This window comes from Periplaneta americana, chromosome 12 (genome assembly GCF_040183065.1).
Source record: "Periplaneta americana isolate PAMFEO1 chromosome 12, P.americana_PAMFEO1_priV1, whole genome shotgun sequence".
Classification (NCBI taxonomy): Eukaryota; Metazoa; Arthropoda; class Insecta; order Blattodea; family Blattidae; genus Periplaneta; species Periplaneta americana.
The window spans coordinates 52,526,738-52,550,850 of record NC_091128.1 but is presented as its reverse complement, the minus strand read 5'-3'; the positions used below and the strand labels follow the sequence as shown (position 1 = coordinate 52,550,850).

General features: G+C 35.8%; 1 protein-coding gene across 1 annotated transcript in view; it reads left to right on the top strand.

Annotated features, from left to right (window-relative positions):
- Positions 1–24,113, top strand: part of Hel89B (histone acetyltransferase 1) — a 166,693-nt gene that overhangs the window by 5,004 nt on the left and 137,576 nt on the right. Inside the window, exons 3-6 of the mRNA XM_069841318.1 lie at positions 7,360–7,601; positions 10,918–11,055; positions 15,082–15,248; positions 18,544–18,819. Of these exons, the coding sequence (XP_069697419.1) occupies positions 7,360–7,601; positions 10,918–11,055; positions 15,082–15,248; positions 18,544–18,819 (823 nt within the window). The remainder of the gene's footprint in view (positions 1–7,359; positions 7,602–10,917; positions 11,056–15,081; positions 15,249–18,543; positions 18,820–24,113) is intronic.

Genomic DNA, 24,113 nt, shown 5'->3' with positions numbered 1-24,113 from the left:
AACCCCAAATATTTTCCTAAGCACCCTATTCTCAAACACCCTTAACCTATGTTCCTTTCTCAAAGTGAGAGTCCAAGTTTCACAACCATAAAGAACAATCGGTAATATAACTGTTATATAAATTCTAACTTTCAGATATTTTGACAACAGACTGGATGATAAAAGCTTCTCAATCGAATAATAACAGGCATTTCCCATATTTATTCTGTGTTTAATTTCCTCCCGAGTATCATTTATATTTGTTACTGTTGCTCCCAGGTATTTGAATTTTTCCACCTCTTCAAAAGATAAATTTCCAATTTTTATATTTCCATTTCGTACAATATTCTAGTCACGAGACATAATCATATACTTTGTCTTTTCGGGATTTACTTCCAAACCTATCTCTTTACTTGCTTCAAGTAAAATTCCCGTATTTTCCCTGATCGTTTCTGGATTTTCCCCTAACATATTCACGTCATCTGCATAGACAAGCAACTGATGTAACCCGTTCAATTCCAAACCCTCTCTGTTATCCTGGACTTTCCTAATGGCATACTCTAGAGCAAAGTTAAAAAGTAAAGGTGATAGTGCATCTCCTTGCTTTAGCCCACAGAAAATTACTGCTATAACATTTTAAAATATCAATCCACTTCTTTTTTTCTTGTCATATTTGTTGTTCAACAGCACTACCGATTGTTTGCCCTTGCATTAATCTTCTTTGTATTTCTATCCATTTTAAGGTACAACTCATGTGTTCTGGAATATTTTCATGGGATTTTAGATGACTACTAAGATTTTTCCAATTGTTACACTCCTGAGAAGATAATGCTGCCATTGAGGTCAAAAAAAGTCGGCAAGCAAAACAATGTACCCTATCTCGATTTTTAGGATATACAAGCCAACGTCGGTCCTGTTTTTCTTGCTTAAAATCCTGAATTAGTGGATAGGTGAAAGTGTCTCTTATAGTAGAAACACAGCATTTTCTTCTCAAACAGGTCCTTTTTCGACAATTTGCAACCTTTCCTTGTCCTGAATTGGAGTGGCCAATTACTGGGGTCAGTGCTATCATAAGTGCTTATTTCACAAATTGAACCTCCTGGATTAACGTTTTCTTAGAAGATTCACCACCAGTGTCACTTTTTATATTACTTTCATTAGGTTGATTGTAGAAGTGGAGGGTTCTTGAAGGATCAAATCATCACTTCTCACAGAATGCTCAGTGACAGATGCTGTTTCATCAATCTTAATACGAGGGGGATCCAGGAAATAACGACCGTTTTGTTGTAATAATTAAAAAAATATATTTATTTGAAAAAACAAAGTCTTTTACATAACTAAAGCTTCCTTTACTTCTCTACATAATCACCACCTACATTTAAACATTTGTCGTATCTGTTCACTAGCTTTAGAATTCCCGTGTTATAATCCTCTGCCGCCAGTTCATTAAGCCAGGTGTTCACTGTCTTCTTCAACTCTTCATCACTTCCAAAATGCGTACCACCCAGAAAGTCTTTCAGCTTAGTGAAAAGGTGAAAATCGCTAGGAGCAAGGTCTGGACTATAGGGCGGATGATCAAAGATTTCCCAACCGAATTGATCCAGCAATTCTCGAGTTGAAGCAGCAGTGTGCGGGCGGGCGTTGTCGTGAAGAAGCACAACTCCTCTCGAAAGCATTCCTCGCCTCTTGTTTTGGATGGCTCGCCGTAGTTTTCGTAAAGTCTCACAATAACGATTTGCATTGATCGTAGTGCCTTTTGGCATGAAATCCAGCAAAAGAACACCTTTGCGATCCCAAAAGACAGTAGCCATGACTTTTTGTGTTGAGAGAGTCTGTTTGAATTTTCTCGGTTTCTTGGGTGATGAGGGATGATGCCACTGACGTGATTGGCGCTTGATCTCTGGGGTGTTGTGAGACACCCATGTCTCATCACCAGTCACAATTTGATCAAGAAAGGCGTCTCCATCTGTGTGATATCGCATCAAGAATGTCAATGCTGAGGCCATTCTCTGAGTTTTGTGTTGGTCACTCAGTTGCCGTGGAACCCATCGTGCACAGATTTTGTGGTAGCCAAGATGTTGCGACACAATTTCACCAAGCAAAGAACGAGAAATGTCAGGAAAGGCAATATGCAATTCGTCGAGTGATGTGCGCCTGTCTTGCAAGATTCTGTCGTTCACTTTAATCTTCAGGTCTTCTGTGATGAGTGATGGGCATCCGGGTCGAGTTTCATCGTGGACATTTGTTCGCCCATTGTTGAACATTTCGCACCATTTTCTCACATTTCTTTCATTCATTACAGTATTACCATACACTTCTTTCAATTGCCGGTAAATTTCTGCAGGTTTCAAATGTCGGGTATTCAAAAATCGAATCACACTCCTCACCTCACAGTCGGCAGGATTATCAATCACGTCGTTCATTTTGAAGTAACACAAAATGCACAATGGCGACTTGTTGCAACCAGTACTCACAACATTATGAGAACACATGTTAAGGAAGCCAGTTGACCTTCAAACAAGGAAGGGGAGTCAGCTGCGCAGCGGGTATGTGTGAACGGTCGTTATTTCCTGGATCCCCCTCGTATATTTCAACATTGAACCGCATAACTGCTTCTTCAATTGCTCTGTCACCACCTGTTTTTACCTTTTTAAATGGCCTGATTCGAATTTTCTACCTCTGTCACATTCTCTCCCAGACATTACAACGAAAACATAACACGGTAAACTTAAAATAATGATTACTCTCTTGGGAAAGTATAACTAAATAAACAACACTGGAACTTTACCATAACAAGAACGAATCTTACTTGTCAGTCAGATGTTAAGTGGAATATTGCTTGCAACATAAATATGGTTCATTAGAATTTATATTGAGTGACAATGTGAGGTAATTCTATATTCATTATTAGGTAATGGAATAGTTAAAATCTTTTAATTAAAAAAAAATATATACTTTCATTGGCATTGTATAATATGTTTCGAATATTTCAAATTTAACTTAATTTAACAATTTTTTGTTATTTCAATTTTATCATTATTTATGAAAAAGACAAACAGGAAGAGCATTGTGGAAAATTTTGAAACAACCAATAATATTAAAATCTGCAGTGATATTCCCACACATGTACAAACTTTTGCTGCACAGGCTAGAATTGCGCCTTGTTACAGAAGCTTACCTGCATTGCTTTAAATTATCAGTCACCACTATGTGAAAAATATTTAACATTAGAAGAAACAATAGAACATATCCTACTTCAGCGTAATAACACCAACCATAAACTGCAGGAAATAATGAAAAACCACTCATTACATGAAATTCTCACCAACCTGCAGCTCTGGAAAATTGCATATTTAATTTACAGTGGACATTGTGTAATCAGCTTATAGCTGGACACACGTATCAAGAATTAAGAAATAAGTATCATTATTTATATTTCCTCATTGCTGATTGAACTTGCATGCAGAATGGAAGAAACGAAAATATGAATTCCAAGAGCGGCCGATGGAGTGAGAAGGAAGGAATGAATGTTGACTGCACTTTGAAAGCTAGACTCCGGTCTCAATTATTATTATATTCCATTAAGGATGAAAATAAATACGAATGTGGAAATAGAAGAAGAAATAACACGTAAATAAAAGGAAACATATGTAGGTATCTGAATGAAAAATCAAATTTTAAATACTCGTAATTACGAGGCCCTAGGTGGCAGTCTGTGGCGTCTTTTATGTGGTGCCGCCTCTGCAGGGGACTTATTTTTTATGTACTTATTTATCTACCCTTGAGCCATCAATAAAAAACATGTGCTTTAATTATTTTTAATCTGCACATACATAAGTACTTATACGGTATTCTGAAGTATAGCTAACTTCCGTTTAACAGATTTGACACAAAAAGTAAGATATTTGGTATCATTTGTAAATTTATTCTATGGTTTACATAGATATAATAAATTCTGCATAATTTTACAGGAGAGAGAAGGCTTATGTATTGTAATTTATTCATGTGTTGCTTTTCTATTTTACAAACGTATATTTTAAAAGTAGGCCTAATATAATATTAAAATAAATTAGTGATTTGTAATGCGAATCGAAACAAATTCTTTCTCCTCAAATAACCAGCGGTAGCCTTCAGGTAATATTAAAATGGGTTTGGGGGAGGTGGGATATGATGATAGAGACTGGATTAATCTTGCACAGGATAGGGACTGATGGCAGGCTTATTGAGGGCGGGAATGAACCTCTGGGTTCCTTAAGGCCATAAGTAAGTAAGCCTTCAGCTAAATGAGAAATAAAAGTGCAAAACTATTTGTTTTTGTGGATTCCTCTCATTCATAACAATATGTGGGTTTAGAACTTGTCATTGCTAATGTTTAGGAAAGGAACTCTTTCTGAATAAGAAGAAATTAATGATTCAGTATATTGTTATTGTACATGAACTCATGTGTACATTTTATTCATAATGGCGAAACATCTTGTGCTATAGTTTATATTCACAATTTCGCTTTTTCAACAACATTTAAAAATGGGACATATGAGTATGTAATATATATAAAATATATACTGTATATATATATATATATATATGTGTGTGTGTGTGTGTGTGTGTGTGTGTGTGTGTGTGTGTGTGTGTGTGTGTGTGGCCTGGGTAGTGCAGTCAGTATAGCGCTGGCGTTCTGTGCTCGAGGTTGCGGGTTCGATCTCGGCCTAGGTTGATGGCATTTTAGTGTGCTTAAATGCGACAGGATTATGTCAGTAGATTTACTGGCATGTAAAAGAACTCCTGCGGAACAAAATTTTGGCATACTGACGATGCTGATATAACCTCAGCAGTTGCAAGCGTTGTTAAATATGGAGGACATTAAACCAAAATGTTGTGTCTAAAAACATATTTTACAGGAGACAAGACAAATGTAACAACACAAAAATGTACAATGTTTTCACAAACTTTTATTGATAAATGGAAGCAATAAGTACAAATACACAAAATTGTAAAGTCCCGGGCTTAAACAAAAATTTAGTGTAAGCTATAAAAAATTTTGAATTAGTTCAAATTAACAAAACATTTTAAGTGCCATAAAAGTTGCACTCCAAACATCCAAGGTTTATAGTTTCAAAATAAGCTAACAAAATAGGCAGGTTCATTGCAACACCAGCAAACATTTCTCCATTTCCACGTTCAGGTTACGAAAACGTTCATCCGACACATTTTTCTTGAGTACAGGAATCTGAGACTACACAACGAAAGAAGAATATTTCTTTACCTGAACAGTACCAAAGTTTTGAGTAACTTTTATCATGGTTGCTTTGCAAATATTCATTTTCTTGGTATTCAAAAGTTTGTTTGCTCCTTCCATACAGTCAAAGAATCTGTGTTGTTAACTACTAAAAATGAATGTTTTTGGTTTGCATGAGCTATTATTTCAACAAGGACTTGGGGAACCAGTAGTTTTTTGCCTTGTTAGATTTTTCAATCGATGTGAAGTCCTGATCGCAAGAGAGGAATATGTGTCCATGTACTGGGAAATTGTGGGTAATTTCCGTGAAGTACCCCTTTGCCACAAGCAGCATTCCTTTGTTCTTTTTCTGCCCGCAGCAGTAATCGGACAACACTAATTTTTGTTTTGGACTGAGTTCCAAAGCCTTTGTTATCAAAAATGTATACAAACAAGACGCGATTTCAGCTTCTCCTCGTCGGCTGCAATTTTGCCCCAGAAGAACATGATACCTCTCTCTTCATCTTCAAAATGGATTTCCAGGTTGACAAATGCTAACTGGCTGCTGTAGTATATTTCCGAATGCGTCAAATATGACAGATACATTTGTTGCTGCAAATCAAATATACTACACTGTATTTCTGATGTGGCGAGCTCTGACACAGCTACGTCTTCTCCTGATTGTTTTGGAGATGAGACGAGTTTATTTTTCGGTGATATGTACACCATTTCACTATTTCTCTCCAATTTACGTACGTTCTTCAATGAATGAGGCTTTAAACTACGGTTTTTTCTCTTATGGGGAGAGACAGACCTTTTCTGGTCAGCCATAGCTGCAGGCTTAACGCAACATGGGAGCTACTTACATTGGCACTTGGTACTCAGCACATGTTCCTCCTGAAGGAGCGCTCCAACTGCATTGCCTTTGCTAGTGCAAGTGGAGGATGCTATTTACATAATCAAGAATGAATAAAACGCATTTCGGGAGCATTATGACAGGTTTAAACCCACTTCGAAACTTCAACAGTAAATTTCTCTCAGGTTCCCCCCCCCCCCCAATATTCAGAATGATTTAATATTTTTATATCTGAACATCAAGCACTTGAAATCACTACTTCCTCCATGTAAACAGATGATATTGTCGGACCATCGGATCTGTGCCCCCGTAATATATGCGAACTGAACCCTAGTTCTTTCTCAGCCTCGGTAATTCATTTCTTTCCCTACATTCCTATCTCTCTCTTTTCTATCTCTCTCCCTTTCTCTCCCCCACTATTCACAATTTTGAGCCTTCTTGCAGGACAGTTTATTTGCACTTGCAGTCCAGTGTTGCCAACTCAATATGAATACTGTAGCACGTAGTGGCGAAAGAAATATTAAGCAAGTGCGTAATAGCATTTTGCGATTAAGGGAAACAAACAGGTCAATATCTCTTTCCTATAAATAAGGCAACGAAAAGAGCAGCTGCAATCTCAGGTGAGGCTTAATTTATTTCAATTGATTACGTATTAAAATTACTTCTTAACTAATACTGATAATACAATATGTTATGTAATTATATAGGCAGGTCAGAGCGCCTAATAAAGAAAATCGGAAGAGAGAGAGTCTGTGCAGGAGATGTAAAGGTAGAATTACCAGGAAAGAACAGACCAAGGGAATCTTTAATTCTTGTAGATGATATAAACCGATGTATATTTTAAGAAGAAAGATAGGCGTACAAGAATTTTATACCGTGCAAAAAGAACTTCCGACATTGCAGAAATTACTGAAGGTTGTGAGAGAAGCAATAATTTCCAAGGTTGGAGAGAAACGCTATGGAAAGTGATTGGAGACATGGGATTTAGGTTTAAAAATTGTATAAATACAAGAAGTATTTTGATTGAAAGAAATGATATTGTAGCATGGAGGACCAGTTATTTATGACACCGTTTGACGGAAGTTTGGCAACATCCCTATTCGGTAAGGTTCGTGGTCTGCTGTTTGACGTGGTGGGAGGAAAGCGGGTGGAATGGAGTGAGTACAGACGTTAACTTTTTCAAGAACGACGACAGCGCTGAAGGGGCACAGATCCGATGATCCGACAATAGTTGCCAAATTTGATATCAAGCATTTGGTGCTAATAAAATTGGAACAGTCTTTATATACTTTTATCTTATTTTATACAGACTCGATCGCTTGTTTGTCCTCCTGGAGACTGGTTCTTCAGGTGTGACCCGCCGTGCTGCAGCACGTCAACTGGGTGAAGTACAACGTCTTCACCCTCATGAGCTGCATCATTTATTGTCTCGCATTGCCACTTATTTGCACAGCCCAGCATGGGAAACTCGTATTGCTGCTGGCCATGCTGTGGAGGCTGTTATACAGAATGTGCCCCAGTGGGAACCTACAGAGAGCAACATTAAAAGAGGTGAGTAGTTTTTTACTCTTGTTTCTTGGAGTATGGAGTTTGTAATGTAAGACTATTCATTATATATATTGCCCATGTCTCACTTCCTGAGCTGTTACTTTGCGGGGCGAGACACAGAGGGAGCAAGTGGGAGGTTCTGGGTACCGCATGTGCCTACTACCCTACGTTCAACACAACGGCCTTGTTAGGATTCCATTCGTCATCTATGGAGCAAGATCAGCCAACTGCGGAATCCTCGTAATATTTTATTAGTATTTAATAATTAACAGACAAGTGAAAGCTAGTATCAATAAATCTGTTCAGTGGAACGAATATATTTGCTTTTTAAGCCTACAATCTGGCTTTATGGTGGAAAGTTGTAGTCTCATTTCTACTGTACGTTTGCATTTTTTCATTTCGGTATTTTGTTTCAGTGAACACGTACGCAGAGAATCCAGTGATGAAAGTGATAAATATTATTTTCAGTTTTAGATGTTCCTTAAACATATTGTTATTATGCATAGTATTGGAATATTATTATTACGCATATTCTTGGAATATTATTATTATTATTATTATTATTATTATTATCATCATCATTATCATTATCATTATCGGTGTTTTCATGTTATTATTGATTCATATTTGCGTAACATTTATATATTTTTATAGTAACCACTAAGTATAAAATAGCCACCGCAGCAGCCAGTCGGCTAAGGCGCTTGTCTATTGATCCAGAGTTGCGCTCGGGCGCGGGTTCGATTCCCGCTTGGGCTGATTACTTGGTTGGATTTTTTCCGAGGTTTCCCCAACTGTAAGGCGAATGTGAGGTAATCTATGGCGAATCCCGGGCCTCATCTTGCGGAATACCATTTCGCTATCACCAATCCCATCGATGCAAAATAACTTAGTAGTTGATACAAAGTCCTTAAATAACCAAGTAAAAAAAGTATGAAATAAAATTTAAAATCATATAGGGCTCACGGAACCTCGGAACATACTTTGAGAAATGCTGCTATATGGTAATTTAGCAGTTGAACGAAGAGTGGCCTAGTGTGTATATACATTTTCGGAAATCGCTATCAGAGATAGTAGCGATAGTGGTAACCACGATTAGAGTATCCAGTATTAAAAACAATAAAGACCCCTGCAATGGCATAGGATAATGTTTTCAGAACATGTAATATGCTACTGTGCTGCCACATTGTAGCTGCCGTGACGGTCCGAGTAGACCTAAGAGGCGTGGTTATAAGCACTAGGGAGCTTTCAGCTCAGAACGTGAGACATGGGCAGTAGACACTTCGAGTACAGAGATTCATATGTTTCATAATAGTGTTTTTTTTAAGACACCACAGTACATTTTTATAGATAGAAAAATGCGCAATTAGAAGAGCAAATAAATGATGTCTTGAAATATGTTTTCATAGTATTTTTGTGTTGCTACTACACAAAAAAAAAAAAGGCTGTTTCTTACAAGAGAAGAGGAATATAATAAAATTCAGTTAATTATTGCTGTTCATACAGCAGATTTCCTGTAACAAAAATTGAACATCTATTGCATTGTAAAGAGTACATGTTGAGACAAGCACGTGCACACTTTGGATACTTAGATGGGCCCATTATGCTACCTCCATAGGTACCATAGGTACCATCCAGCATTCTAGACAAACTTCAGAATGCTGGAAATCGCAGTGTTGCTGATGATGGCCATGTGAAGCTAAAAATTTCCCTGGACAGAATCTCATAATTTTGTGAGAACAGGACATTGGCAAAAAATGTGTTTGACCGTTTTGCGTACTAACTGGTACACTTGACATATTTATCAGCTGTACTCATTCTATGCAAGTGCTTCTTTAAGGTTCACATTTTTACAATTAGTCTTAGATAATGTAAAATAATTTTTACGAAAATTCACGCACTAAAAAGAATTCGAAATTTCCTTCCGTTGCTTCTCAAGAAGAATTTAGTGCAGTCGCTCTTGATGCCTCATTTTGATTACTGTGACACTCTCTACACTGACCTTAACATGAGACTGACAGACAGACTACAGCGTGTTCATAATGCATGTGTTCGATTTATTTGCAACATCTGTAGATTTGACCGTATCACACCTTCACTAAATATGCTGTCCTGGGCCTGTCTAAAAGAGCGAAGAACTATTCACTCTCTCACTTTACTCTTCAATATTCTTCAAAATTCTAACCCTAACTACTTAGCTTCTCGTTTTCAACATTTGTCCTCATATCACGAAATAGATACTTGCTCACAATACCATATCACACTCTCCATTCCTAAACACAGAACATCCTTCTACTCTTCATCTTTCACCGTCTCTGCAGCTCATTTCTGGAACTCTCTACCACAATATGTCAGAGACTGTCGGACATTGTCTAGTTTCAAAAATAAATTAAAATTCCACTTTTTCAATTCAGATTCCTTGCAGTTATAAGCACTTTTCTCTGCAGTAGTTTTGTAAAAATATAGGCTATATATTTCTTTTCTTCCTGTCCCATTTTTGTTCTCTTTATCAGCTGATGAATTTATTATCATAGCCTTTTATTGTGGATTTTATTTAACTTTTTTTTTCTTTTTTTTATTATTATTTTATTACATTCTATTTTGTTATATTCTTCCTTCGTTTTCCATATTAACCATTTGTACTAAAAGAGTTGCTTTTGCTATATTCCAATGTATTTTACTTTCTTTTTTCTATTATGGTATTATTTTCATGTTGTTTAGTGTCGATTTTATTATGCTATTATTTTTTTTAATATGTTAGTATTCTGTTCTGTAACTTTTTGTTAAATTTCAACTGCTTGTATACTTTGTGACCTGGTAGAGTGTAAGAGAAGGCCCTATGGCCTTAACTCTGCCAGTATAAATAAAGAATTATTATTATCATCATCATCATCATCATCATCATCATCATTACTATTATTATTATTATTATTATTATTATTATTATTATTATTATTATTATTATTATTATTATTATATTTTCTGCAAAGAAAGTAGGAAATATCTGGCTGTCTATAATGAGAGTGCTGATATAACAGCCATCACTTCTTGTTGACAACTTATATTCTTTACCAGCATTTGGTAAATTTCGAATGAGTATAATGTTGGATAACATTGTTCAGTTTTCTTAGGGAGTTAGGAATTGCAGGCTCTGGCCCCCAGGAGATTTGTTTGTAAGTATGATATTCACATGATTTTTGTTTGTTTTTGTGCGTGCGTGTGTGTGTGTGTGTGTGTGTGTGTGCGCGTGCGCGCGCGCTTTAATGAAAGTATAAATTCTGAAGCTGAGAAATTTTATAAACCAAAAGGTTGTTTTCAGAATTGCATCCAACCGTACAGCTGTCTCAAGCAGGACGGCTGAATTTCCAGAACTTTGATATGACTAAGGTATTGGCTAACAGCACGCACCTCATGGCTTCAGAGGGAAAGGAGTATGATGTTGAGGAGGAATTCCAAGGTACATTTTAAATTAATAGATAATACATCATCTTTTGTAATGGACGTTTATGATATTCTTTAGAATAGAGTATCTTCCAACTAACAGTACAGTCTTTGTAGAGTGTAGGCAGACTAGTAAATAGTACAGGACACTTATTGTCTTCTTTCATATTTAAGGAATTAAAAAAAATCGATATAGTTTATTACTGTACATTTATAATGTATTAGCTTTCGAAATTTTAGTTCTGTCCAGCTGTCCATGTCCACAACTGAATGTGTCTGGAATCTAAAGTTGATTTTGCTATTTCTATATTATTTCAGTTGGGACATAAAAATCTGTCCATATTTGAGAATTGTCGATTTCTGGAGAGTGCCCATAAGGAGAGCTTCCACTTTTGGAGTTAGTTCTCATCCCATGCTTCTAATTTGAAGCAGTGTTCTTTAGTGTCAATGTAATTTCACATTATTACTATTATTATTAAAACAGAAAATCAATATCCCGAATTTAAAAGAAAACTTACAAATTAAACCAAACCCTTTAACTCTATTAAATATAGAATATAATCTAAATTTAACAGAAGAAATACTGAAATCAGAAGTAAACACTGAAATACTGAAACAATTGTCTTTAGAGACAATTAATATTAGGTACCCTCCACAAAACTGGCTTCATTTATACACGGACGGATCCTTGATTTCCAGAGAACAAGGTGCCGGTGCAGTGTTACGTGCTGTCTCTTCTCACTTTATAGATCACTTGGATATGGAACAACAAGTTTTGATGGTGAAATCATTGCAATAAGTGAATGTCTCAGGAATCTTCTATGCCACATCAATAAATTTAGGAATGCAGTTATATTGTCAGAGTCCAAAGCAGGTATTCTATCAATCGTCTCTAAACACACACCATCTCAAACAGCAGAAATAACTAAAATGCTCTCTCAATATATCACTCAATAAAAGAATTGTATTCCAATGGATACCATCTCATTGTGGAATCCTGAGAAACGAGAATACAGATGCTTTAGCAAAGAAGGGCAGCACTGCTACTTACAGACCTGTTACTAAATCTATGTATTACTCTGTGAAGAGATTTATTAAATCTACATACTTAGACTTCAACAAACAAAATTTGATATCACAATCCCAAGGGGAAAAATGGAACTCTCTGCATCAAAATCCACAGTTAATTCCCGATTTACCACGAAAATCGTCTGTAGCTGCATTTAGATTGGCAACAGGCCATGATTGTTTGGCTAAACACCTGCATAGAATTGGAATATATCAGTCCCCTAACTGCCTATTGTGCAACTCAAACCAAGAAATGGATTCAGAACACCTCAAAATCTGTGCTTCATTGGCTGGTCATGATAATATCTTTGAAAAATATTGGAGTGCAAGAGGTCAAATGACTTTATTGTCAAATGCCTGGCATTAGAAAACAACAACAACATTATTACTCAAATTATTGTATATTTATCAGTAAAATCAAGTAAATAATTGAAGAGTCCACAAAATGCTAATCAGTGAAATTTCATGTTTTTTTTAGGAAGTTCCTACCATTTGTTGTTCTTTCCCTAAACTAGATAGATGTGACATTGTACCAGCCAATGCCAGAGCACTGACTAATTCTAGGATACGACCCTTTTCGTAACAGACTTATTTTTGTCATGTTATGGTTAATGTGGCAAAGCTCCCTCTTCCAGTGAACCCCTCAATTTTGTTACTTCCAACTGAAATAAACAGGTAAATTCTGAAATAAAAAATAAACCTTACTTTACTTACATAATCTTTCAGTGGCTCCCTTACATAAATTATCTCGAAATTTTTTGGATGACGTTGATAAGATCCTTCGAAGCTCTGTTAAAGAAATGCTTTTCCTCCAGGCTGATATTCCAAATAGCATGCTGTAAGGACTTCAGTTGAAAGGACTTCAGTTAATACACGCTTCTTGGGAAGCTTTTCTTCAACATTGTAACATCTGTCTATCATTAATCAGATCAGATAATCCGCATGTTAACATGATGAGACAGATGTCGAACTCAAATCGTCATGTGATTCCCTCTGCCTTTCTTTACTAAAGCTACAATTCGAAATTTTCGAGAAGCATTGTGAGGTCGTGAATATGAATCATGGAAGACCCTTTCAGGACGGGGAAAAGGTGTTGAGATGTATAGCGAAGTAACAGCCTCCAACAGTTGGATTGCAAACAAGAAAGAACTTTCGACTAGTGAATGGATATCTAGCCTGAAAATGACAGCAAATTTAGCAGCTGTTCGTTTCATTCCCGGCACATCTCTCGACGGTACCTGGTGCAGACATGGCTGCCTGGAGATTGAAACTTTAGCACACGTCTTGGGATTCTTTGAACAGGGATTGCTCTTGAGGAACTCTAGACATCATCTTATAAGGTCCAAAATTGCTGCCGCATTAAGAAATAAGGGCTGGATAGTAGAAGAAGAAATCTCCTGTCTAGCTGAAAATGGGTCGAGATGAGTAGATATTTTAGCGTACAATGCTGACACAAAACAGGGCATCATTGTGGACCCCACGATATGTTTTGAAGTAGAATGTCATCAGTCAGTTGAAGTCCACTTTGAGAAGAAGTCGATCTATGAGCCTATAGTCAACTATTTCAAGCTGAAATATGCCTTAATTCACATTGAGGCATTCGGCTTGTTCATGGATGCTCGAGGGACTATACCAGCTTTTTTCGAAGAATTTCGAAGGCAGTTTGCTCTGCCAACATCTCTGAGGGATGACATTATGATAATTGTGTTAAAAAAATCCTGCCAAATCCTAATTAATCACATGGCGCCACATTAATAGCAATTGTAATTTTTCACGCCCTTTTCTGTGTTTCCCTTCTTTATTATTTAATATCTATGTTTACATATGTATATAATTTTTTTTAAGGATATACTGAGTCCGTAAGGGCTACCCTCAATGGGAGGCAGTTCAGTATTATTATTATTATTATTATTATTATTATCATTATCATTATCATTATCATTATCATTATCATTATTATTATTTTACAACCTTTTAAAGTTCTGATAAAAAAATGTTAAAATTTTGCATCTTGAAATACGATATAAATATGTTGTTGTTGTTGTTTTCTAATGCCAGGCGTTTGACAATAAAGTCATTTGACCTCTTGCACTCCAATATTTGAAAATGGCAAGTTGTAGCTGATTTAAGTGAACACCATATTTTAACGTTTTGGTGGCTACTTCATTCACACACAACCCCCAGAATTTCTGGAGGACCACACCTGCTGGTGGTCAACGGGTCCATTGGACCTAGCTGGGAGATCTTGTTGATCACCAGCTTTCCCTCCTTAAGCCACTGGAGGACGATTTTAGTGCCATAGCAGGTCAGCACTAGGAACAGAAAAGTAGAAAGAGGAGGAAGGAAAGTGAAATGAACCCCTAGGCCTCGAATGCTCTAAATATTGTAATACAAGCAGCCCATTTTTGTACCCATATGGAGCCTTCTCTTATTCTTTCTTGCTTCACATGGATATTCAGCAATGCTTACTTCAAAATGACATAACCGAGAAATCCATGTAAAGATATCACTTTTATTCTAAAACTCGTAACTCCAGAAAACAATTTTCAGTAAGAACAGAAATATTAAGCATAAGCAGGTGGTTTCACAAAATGACTACCGAACCTCGCATTGATCACTTGCCAAGTTTTGTGTTAACAGAATAAAACAAGGAAAAATCTTTTGTATCCAAACATTAACTATACGAGGTTTTGTAATAATTGTATACTGTCATTCCAATGTTCATGTTTTTGTATTTTGTCATTTATGGAAATGTATTCATTCATTTTAAGCATCCAAAAACCATTGAGGATCGATATTTTGCAACCATTAAGCACAAAACCTCAATTGCATTCATCATTGGATTTGGAATAATAGTGGCAATTGGCAATATTACAATAACTTCAACTCACTGGCTTTTTTACTGATGCCACTGAATTCATTCATGTACACACATGTTTGTAAACCTACATTAGTACATTGTTAATATTATCAGGTGCAGATGTACGAGAAAAAATGGCCAGACAAAGACAACTTCTTAATGCTCGTCTTGGTTTGGATGTTGCGGCTAAAATTGGAATGGACATGTCTGAAATATTTTCTGCTGAGGATCTCTCCAGTTCTTATGACGTGGATGTGTCTCAATTTGAAGATTCAACGAAGGTGAGTGTTTTTTAAAGCTGTGGTGTTAAAAATTGGACAGTATGTAAATTTTATAATACATATTATACATATTACCTAAAGATAATTTTGAAGATTCATGATCCTGTTGTTTAGTCAACTGTCCGAAGAAAGGTTTGAATCTCACAAGTAACACCAATAAGGCATCATGAAGCAACTAAATCAGGAGATATTGAGGTAGGGTGGCCAGTTCCTTTTCCCCTCCATCGCATACATTGCTGACTAGTAATATATGTCACTAATCAGTCTTAAGATGTATATAAACAATTGTTCTTCCTTCGACACATCATCAAGTGAGATGTAAGAACCCCAATCAGAAGTGTATGGTTCAGATTTAGAGAAGAAAGTTGAAAAACAAACCTTGAGAAAGTTTTAATTTTAGATGATAAAGGAAAACTCATTGGTCAGTTTTCTGGAATTGCTATATCAGTGAATGGTGATTATTGCCTTGTTTATTTGATAAAATGAGACATTTAAGTAAGTTGAAAGTGCTTCTAATACAACAAGGACAATTTCTGTGAGAAGTGGGTAGAGAGTTCTAGTTTCTTCTTCTATGGTGGTCAGGTTATGTGAAAGATACAGCGAGACAGGTCAGTATTGCAGAGCTAGCCAGTGTTGGTAAACATAAAACAAGTGTTTGGGAAGAGTCATTATCACTTCTGCTGTGCAATGACTGATGAGTACTCCAATCAGTCAATCACTCAATCTTCTTAATGTATCCAGCTGTTTGCTGACAACATAAAGTCCACTGTAGTCCACTGTACTCTATTCTGTTTTTGTTTTTCACGAGAAATTAGGGGTATTTTGATCGGTGTTCATTATAGATGCCTGTTGCTAGTAGCCAGAGGTAGGGTGTAGTCAATATATACTGCAGGGCTGTGTCTTCTGCAACTGGTACTGATGATTTTAAATTACTTCTTTTGTGGTTTATGGATGGACAGTATAGGAGAATGTGTTCCAGATCTTCATCATGATTATTATACCACAGACAAGTAGGATTATCAGAAATGTGAAATCAGTGTCGGTACAATTGTGTGACAATGTGACCTGTTCTGGCTTTTGTTAAAAATGTTTGAACATGTCTGGGCAAGTTTTTGTACATTTCCAGGTCATTTGGTTTCTTTTGTACAGACTGTAAAATTTTTCCTTTGTCAGAAGAGAGTCAATTGTTGATCCATAGGTTTATAAAATGAGACTTTACTGAAGCAAAGGCACTGGATAAAGATATCACTTGAAGAGGTCTTGGTTGCAAATATGTTACCTGTTTTGCAATATTATCGACTTTCTCGTGTCCAGGTATACCACAATGATTAGGTATCCATTGAAATGTTATTTCCTTTTGGAGTTCTTTTAGTTTATTTAAATTTATTTATTTAAAATGCGCATGCCTGTGCATCTGCGTGTTGTTGCATCACCATTATGTATTGCTAGTTGTTTCTGAATTGGAATAATTCTATGTGAATATAGGTTTGGTACGTATTTAATTATATTAAATATAGCCCCCTTGGAGTCGGTAAGTATGCAAATAGATTTTTCAGAAATTTGAGTAACACACTGAAGAACAGCATCAACAGCTAGCAATTCAGTGTCAAGACTGGAGGAGGATGAACATCGTATGAAGTAACTTTCTTGATATTTTGGAATATAATACCCTGCTCCTGATGTCCCATTATTAGGATTTAGAGATCCATCTGTATAAATTTGAAGGTGATCCTTATATGTGCTGCAGAGTAGTTCCATGGCATCTAACTTAAGAATCTATGGAGGATCTTTTTGGAATGATTTCCTGGAATTTTGTTGCAATTCACCGTTGGATAAGAAAATTTTTAAACCACTCAAGCATGTTGCTGTTGATATTCATTACAATTAGTTTTTGGATTAATTTAGTTCTCCAGACTGTATCATATGCACCTTTTAGGTCAACAAATACAGCTAAGACACTTTCATTTTTGTTAAGCATTTTTAATTTCCTGAGTTATGTATGTTATTTGGTGTGATGTAGATCGGTTTGGACTAAAGCCAGCTTGTTCTTTTACTAGTAGATTTTTTCCTTCTAATTACCAGTTTAACCTGTTTATAATGATTATTGCTTGCAATTTGGCCAACATTGATGTTAAGGTTATTGGTCTACATGATGAGATGTCTTCCTTATTCGTGTTTGGTTTTATAATAGGAACTATTATGGCTTTTTTCCAGCTTGATGGGAATTTTCGAGGGTTTTTCCAAGTAGTATTATATATAAATAGAAGCATCCTGAGTGCATTGTCTCCGAGATGTTTTACGAATTCAGGATAGACTTTATCTGGACCAGGCTGTTTTTTTTTGGATTTTAGAATTCTTATTGCTTGTTTTAGTTCTTCAATACTAAAACTTTTAGTGAATATTTCATCATCTCTAGAACTGTGTGTTTTTGTATCTGTAAATTTACCAAATCACCTAAAATTAATCGAAGACATAAACACATGCTTATTTGCAGATGACATAATCATGTGGACAACATAAAAACCAATAAAAACAAGTTCATTTAGAAAATAAAATGAACAAAGCCAAAATTGGACAGAAGAAAATAATATGCAAATAAAACTATAAATTCTTCTCCATGGGACACAAAAATGAAGATTTCAATTTAAACATACAAAATAAAAAATTGCAGAAATCTGAAAAGACTAGATAGTTATATTACCGGTTGTTCTGTATTGTTGTGAAACATGGACTCTCACTTTGAGGGAGGAACAGAGGTTAAGGGTGTTTGAGAATAAGGTGTGTAGGAAAATATTTGGGGCTAAGAGGAATAAAGTTACAGGAGAATAGAGAAAGTTCCACAACTCAGAATTCCACGCATTGTATTCTTCACCTGACATAATTAGAAACATTAAATACAAATGTTTGAGATGAGCAGGGCATGTAGCACATATGGGCAAATCCAGAAATGCATATAGAGTATTAGTTGGAAGGCCGGAGGGAAAAGGACCTTTGGGGAGGCCGAGACGTAGATGGGAGGATAATATTAAAATGGATTTGAGGGAGGTGAGATATGAATATGGAGATGGGATTAATCTTGCTTGGGATATGGACTGATGATGGACTTATGTGAGGGTGTCAGTGAACTTCTGGGTTTCTTAAAAGCCATAAGTATATATATATATATATATGTAATTGTTTTGAGCAGTAAGCAATATGTGTAGATAAAAGTTGCAGGATGGTAGGAAAATGTTACAAAACTTATCAATGCAAGTTAATATTTATGTACTGCATCATACTTTTATTGCTTGTACAGAAAACTGTTTGTGAGGTGGTGCAGCAAGGGATGGCACATGCTGAAGGACTTAGTTCTCGTGAAATTAACAGAGCACGTCGTAAGGCCCGTCAGGCAGTGTCTAAACAAAAATCTCGAGATGCTGGAGAGGATGGCGGAACATCATTGATTGGTGAGGACAGCGAGCGAAAGAGACCCAAATTGGATGATTGTGCTTTTGAAACGAAGCAGGAAGACAACTCATCTGGGCAGTTGGTTTATGAAAGTGTTCCTGATAGCACAGGATCTTGGGGAGAGGTAAGACTCTCATGTTTATTACTTTATCCTATTAGTAGTAGTACATTTATATTTGGCAGTTTAACAGTATATTTTTACTCTGTACTTTCAGAGTTAATGTAGTATTTAAAGAATAGAAACAACTTGAGAATGTAACGTATGCGCCAAAATATACAGTACTGTATTTTGCGCAGCCCGCATGCGCATGCCTGTGCATCTGCGTGTTGTTGCATCACCATTATGTATTGCTAGTTGTGTAACGAACGTTGTGCTTTGTGGTTGGAATTGACAATGGATCTCACGATGGAGGAAAAAGTGTTCATAGTGAAGTATTATTTTCGCTCGTACAGAAATGGTTATCAAGGCGGGCCGAGTTTAAAGTTAGTGGCGCAACAATATCGTGAACACTTTATTCAGCTGGCATGAAGCAACACAGTTATGCTGTCTATTGTTACAAAATTTCGTCGTACGGGTGTGTATTGTGTATTGTGTCAACGGAAGGGAAGGTCTGGTAGGCCAGTAAACGGTGCGCTAAGTCCGTATTTAATTGAGGATGATGATGGTATACCTTTTACTGTTACCCAGGAACGTTACATGAACATAGTGGTCAGGCCATTTATTCAGGATCTAAGAAGGTTTTGTCATGCCAGGAACATTCAGATGAATAGACAGGGTGACCTGCCACACCGCTCGATAGTCTCTGGCTATGCTGCAAGAAACCTTTCCAGGACGAATCATTTCCCATGGGACTGAGTTCCTCTACCCATCACATTCCCCCCAATCTTACACCACCTGATGCTTACGTGTGGGGAATGTTAAAGGAGAACATTTTCAACTGTAATGATCCACCCACAACTGTGCCTGCATTACGTCATAAGATCGTCTCATTTTTCAGAACTCTATGTTCCAGAATATGTTTCAAAATCTGTGTGATCGTTATGAACACTGTCTACAGCGCAATGGAGCACATTTTGAACATTTATATTATCATCCCGATAACTAACAACAACAAATAACAGTAACATATTGTTCCACTACTGTATATTTTGGCGCATACTGTATGTGTTATAGCAATGCAGACTCTATGCTTGCTGCTAGTGACCAGTCCATAGTGAACCATGTGAAATAAAAGCAGTTACATGTTGCTAATTAAATTCGTGACTTTAAGAATTGGTTTCAATAGTTAAGTGCAAGGTTAACAAGTATGGTGGCAGTTTTTTGAATGCACTAAAACAAATTCAGATTTTGAAAGAGATTGTAACACATGAGAGTGAAACGAAGGATGTGGTCTAGGGAATATAATTGAAGTCTACAAAAACAAATTTATATTTTATTAGTTTGTTACTTAATAATGTGGTATCAACTACTCTGTTATTTAGTGTTGATGGAATTGGTGATAATGAGATGTTATTTGGCAAGTTGAGGCTGAGAATTGCCATATTATTACCTGGCTTTCACCTAAAGGCTCGTCTCCACTATTAAACATTTAACAACAACATGTTAAATATAACGTGTTGAATTTAACATGTATATGGATATTTCAAGTCTCAATTGACTTAACATGTTGACTGAGTGTGTTGAAGTTAACACTTTTAACATGTTGGCGTGTTTTCCAACAGCAATGGAAAACATGTCAAGTCAATTCATTTGCTCGTGCAGCGTCGATACAGTTCGGCAAAGTTTGTACAGTTTCCATAGCAATAACTAACTTCCGATTTTGTGGCACGTATCTTGAGCATTTTTATAGTATCATTGGTCCTTTGGTGTTGGCTGTAAGTTGTTCGAAGTTATGGAGTGGACGAAAGAAAATATGTTAGAATAAAATTAATGATGGAAAGGCCTTGTTTGTGGGATGTGTCTGCAAAAGAATACAGAGACAAAACAAAGAAGGCCGACTGTTTTAGAGAACTGGAATTATTCAATTGATCTCGAGAATACAATAGAGAGTTTTCGCACTCTCGTCATACGCTAAACGTTAATGCTATGTTGACGTCAGTAATGGTCGTATTTGGCGATGTATGTTAACGTTCGTAAAACTTCAGAAAGAATAATTATACGATATTACCCGCTCCTTTAACATCTAATATGTCATAGGTCCTATGATAGTCAATCAATCGCGCTGTAATTTTTTTAATTGAGATGAAATGGCTGCTCTTAAATTGTATCTTTCTTTGATGTAACAGGAAGTATTTTTGCAGCACTGTATTAAAATCGTGTTCTAACATTCTCAGCAAGTTTTTGAATCCAAATCAATCTTCAACTTTAAGCTCGTTTAGAATGTCTTCTGCATATTGTCTTTTACTAAGGTATTCCTGCACCCACATTCTCATTTTCTCCCTTTTCAAGGCCTTATAACAAGCAATAGAGGCAATTACAAAAGTCAAATCATCATCTGAGTCCATTGTCCAAGGTTTGAAAATAAGACACTATCTACATTAAAATCTCATAGACTGTTTGTGGTGGACTACGCAAAAAAAAAGTCAAGTTTAACATGTTTAACAGTGTGGACAAAGTGTTAAATTAAATTAGCATTAATATGTTCAATCAATATGTTGGGATGTTAATGGTAAACAATTTAACATGTTGTTGTTAAATGTTTAATAGTGGAGACGAGCCTTAACAGTTGGGGAAAACGTCAGTAAAATCCCAACATGGTAAATCAGTCCAAAGAGACAAAAATATTAATTATTAAATCGTCTCTCATGCAATGTCGTTTTTTTTAAGTTTGATGTTTTTAAGATTAATGATTTTCTTCAGTTGGGAGATACAATTTATAGCATGCTATAGTTATTGTTGCATATTGTGAGCATGTGACAGTCGTCAATTGTTTATAGAAAGAATGTAAAATGGAGGTGATAAAGTTTGAGATTAGAGTCCTTCTAAAACATTGCTGGAAACAAGATTATAAAGCTGTTGCCACTACTCAAAGAATCTGTGAAGTCATGGTGAAAGTGTCGTTAATGAGCATGTAGAACGAGGATGGTTCCAACATTTCAATAATGGAGAAAGAGACGTTAAAAATACACAACGTCCTTAAAGACCTAAGGCAGCATTTCTCAAACTATGGTCCGCGGACCACCTGTGGTCCTCGAGGTCTGCCCTTATGGTCCTGCAAAAAATGCAGAAGAAAAAATAAAATTCAAACGAATTGCATATCACTTTATAGCTAAAAATCTCAGAGTTTGGAAATGACATATGGCAATCGCCTTTCACTTTTTCTCCCAGTACTGACATTTTATGAAATTTATTACCCTATCCATGTACCGATTTCCCACTCTACTCTCAACAACAAAAGAGGGTTTTAAAGCACTATGAATGTGGTATTTCTCTGCACATCTGGTGCTGCGCCTGAAACCCAGCCAGGGACCACCCAAATTCATAACAGAGGATCTTAATAGTTTTGCCGACACCCAGTCTGCACATTGAAGTGGTCACGTACACCAATAATACAACTCTGAGGTTCACACTTTGAAATTTATTTTACAAGTAAATATGACGAATTTTCATGGGTTCGTGATCACTTTCATTGCGATATTGAAACTAACAAACTTTTATTGAGTGAAAGAGAACAGTTAATTGAATTCTCGAATGAGACCGGACTTAAAATGAAATTCCAAGCGGAAGGTATGGTTAATTTCTGGATCTCATCACAAGTGAAAAGAGAATATAGTGAACTGTACAATGGTGCTTATAATTCAGTTTGCTTCTACATATCTGTGTGAGAAAGAGTTTTCATCATTAACTCTAATAAAAACAAAGTAGATTACCTAAATTGACTTGATGTATGTGATGATCTCCGACTTAAGCTTACCAGCATACGTCCAAATATAGAACAACTGTGTAAGAATCGGCAGGCTCATCCCACTCATTAATATGAGTACCAACATTTATTTTTTTTTAGTAATAAGTTAAAGATTATCCAAACTTCAATAGCCTTGAATTATTAAAGAAACAAAATGAATTTTCTTGTATTAATATTAGCTTAATTAGTTAATACTAATATACAACTAATTAAATTAATTAATTTAAATTAATTAATTCTATTTTAAAGTATAAATATACTGGTATTGAACTATACTACAAAAATTATAAATTTGCTTTCAAAGGGAACAAGAGTGAGGTGGTCCGTGGAACTGTTCCGACTTAAAAAAGTGGTCCCCACTTCAAAAAAGTTTGAGAAACGCTGACCTAAGGTATGGAATATTGAGACTACATGCACAGTTTTGGAAGATCACAAAAAAGTACTTGTAGGTCGTGAGAAGAACTTGGTGCTTCAAAAGGTACAATACATCGCCACATTAAGATGCTTAAAAAATCATACGGAAGTTGTAGATGTGTACTGCATGAATTGACACCAGAACAAGCTCAACACAGAGTGGATATCTGTTGCTGCCAGCTTGTTGCTAATTCCATGGATGATAGATTTATCAGGAGAATTGTCACATACCATTGGATATATTAGTGCAAGCTTGATACCTCAAACCCAGTGCCTTGATCCGCATCAACATGCCAAAGTCGTCATTAAGGGATTAGGTACAGCTTACAGCAGTAAAATTTTTGGAAATATTCAGCTTTTTTTTTTTTTCCTTCATTACTGTATCTTGTACAATAATGAAAATTGATATGTGTGAAACATTGGCCTTGTGCTATATGGAAAAAATATTTTTACGATTTAATAAAATTATTTATAATTTTTTTTTCTTAAATTTAAAATGGTAGCAGTTCACTGTGCAGTGATGAAGCATTTCACTCATAAACTTTTTCATGTTCTCTCTCTTTGATTTTATTGCTGAAACTCATGTTTATAATATCATGCTCTTTCAACTACATTCCTTAATAAATAATTTTTTTTTTTAATTATTATTTTGTGTTAGAAGAAAATATTGATATTTGACTATCTTTTAAATGAATTTATTTTTTATCAGACAATCTATTAAAGGTAGAGAAGTGATTTTGCATCATATTGTAGATATGACATGCATAAATACATAAAAAAAAAGAATTCATTGCAGAATGTTGGAAAGTTTGAGTTATGAATAGGGCTAGGATTTTGATGAAATTGCATCTTTTTCCTGGTAAGCCAGAAACATTGCTGCTTTAGTATTTATATGTTATGTGATAAACTGAGTGTTTTAAGACATATTTGTTAGACACTTTTTGCATTTTTTGCCTCTTACAACTCTTAAGAGCATCTTTTGTTTTATTCGGACATTTTTTAGGCATTTTCATTTAATTTTGGCCATAAATCCCCATTATTAATATAAAATAATGCTTATTTCCTTTTATATTTTGTCTACATATTTTGTCCATTAATA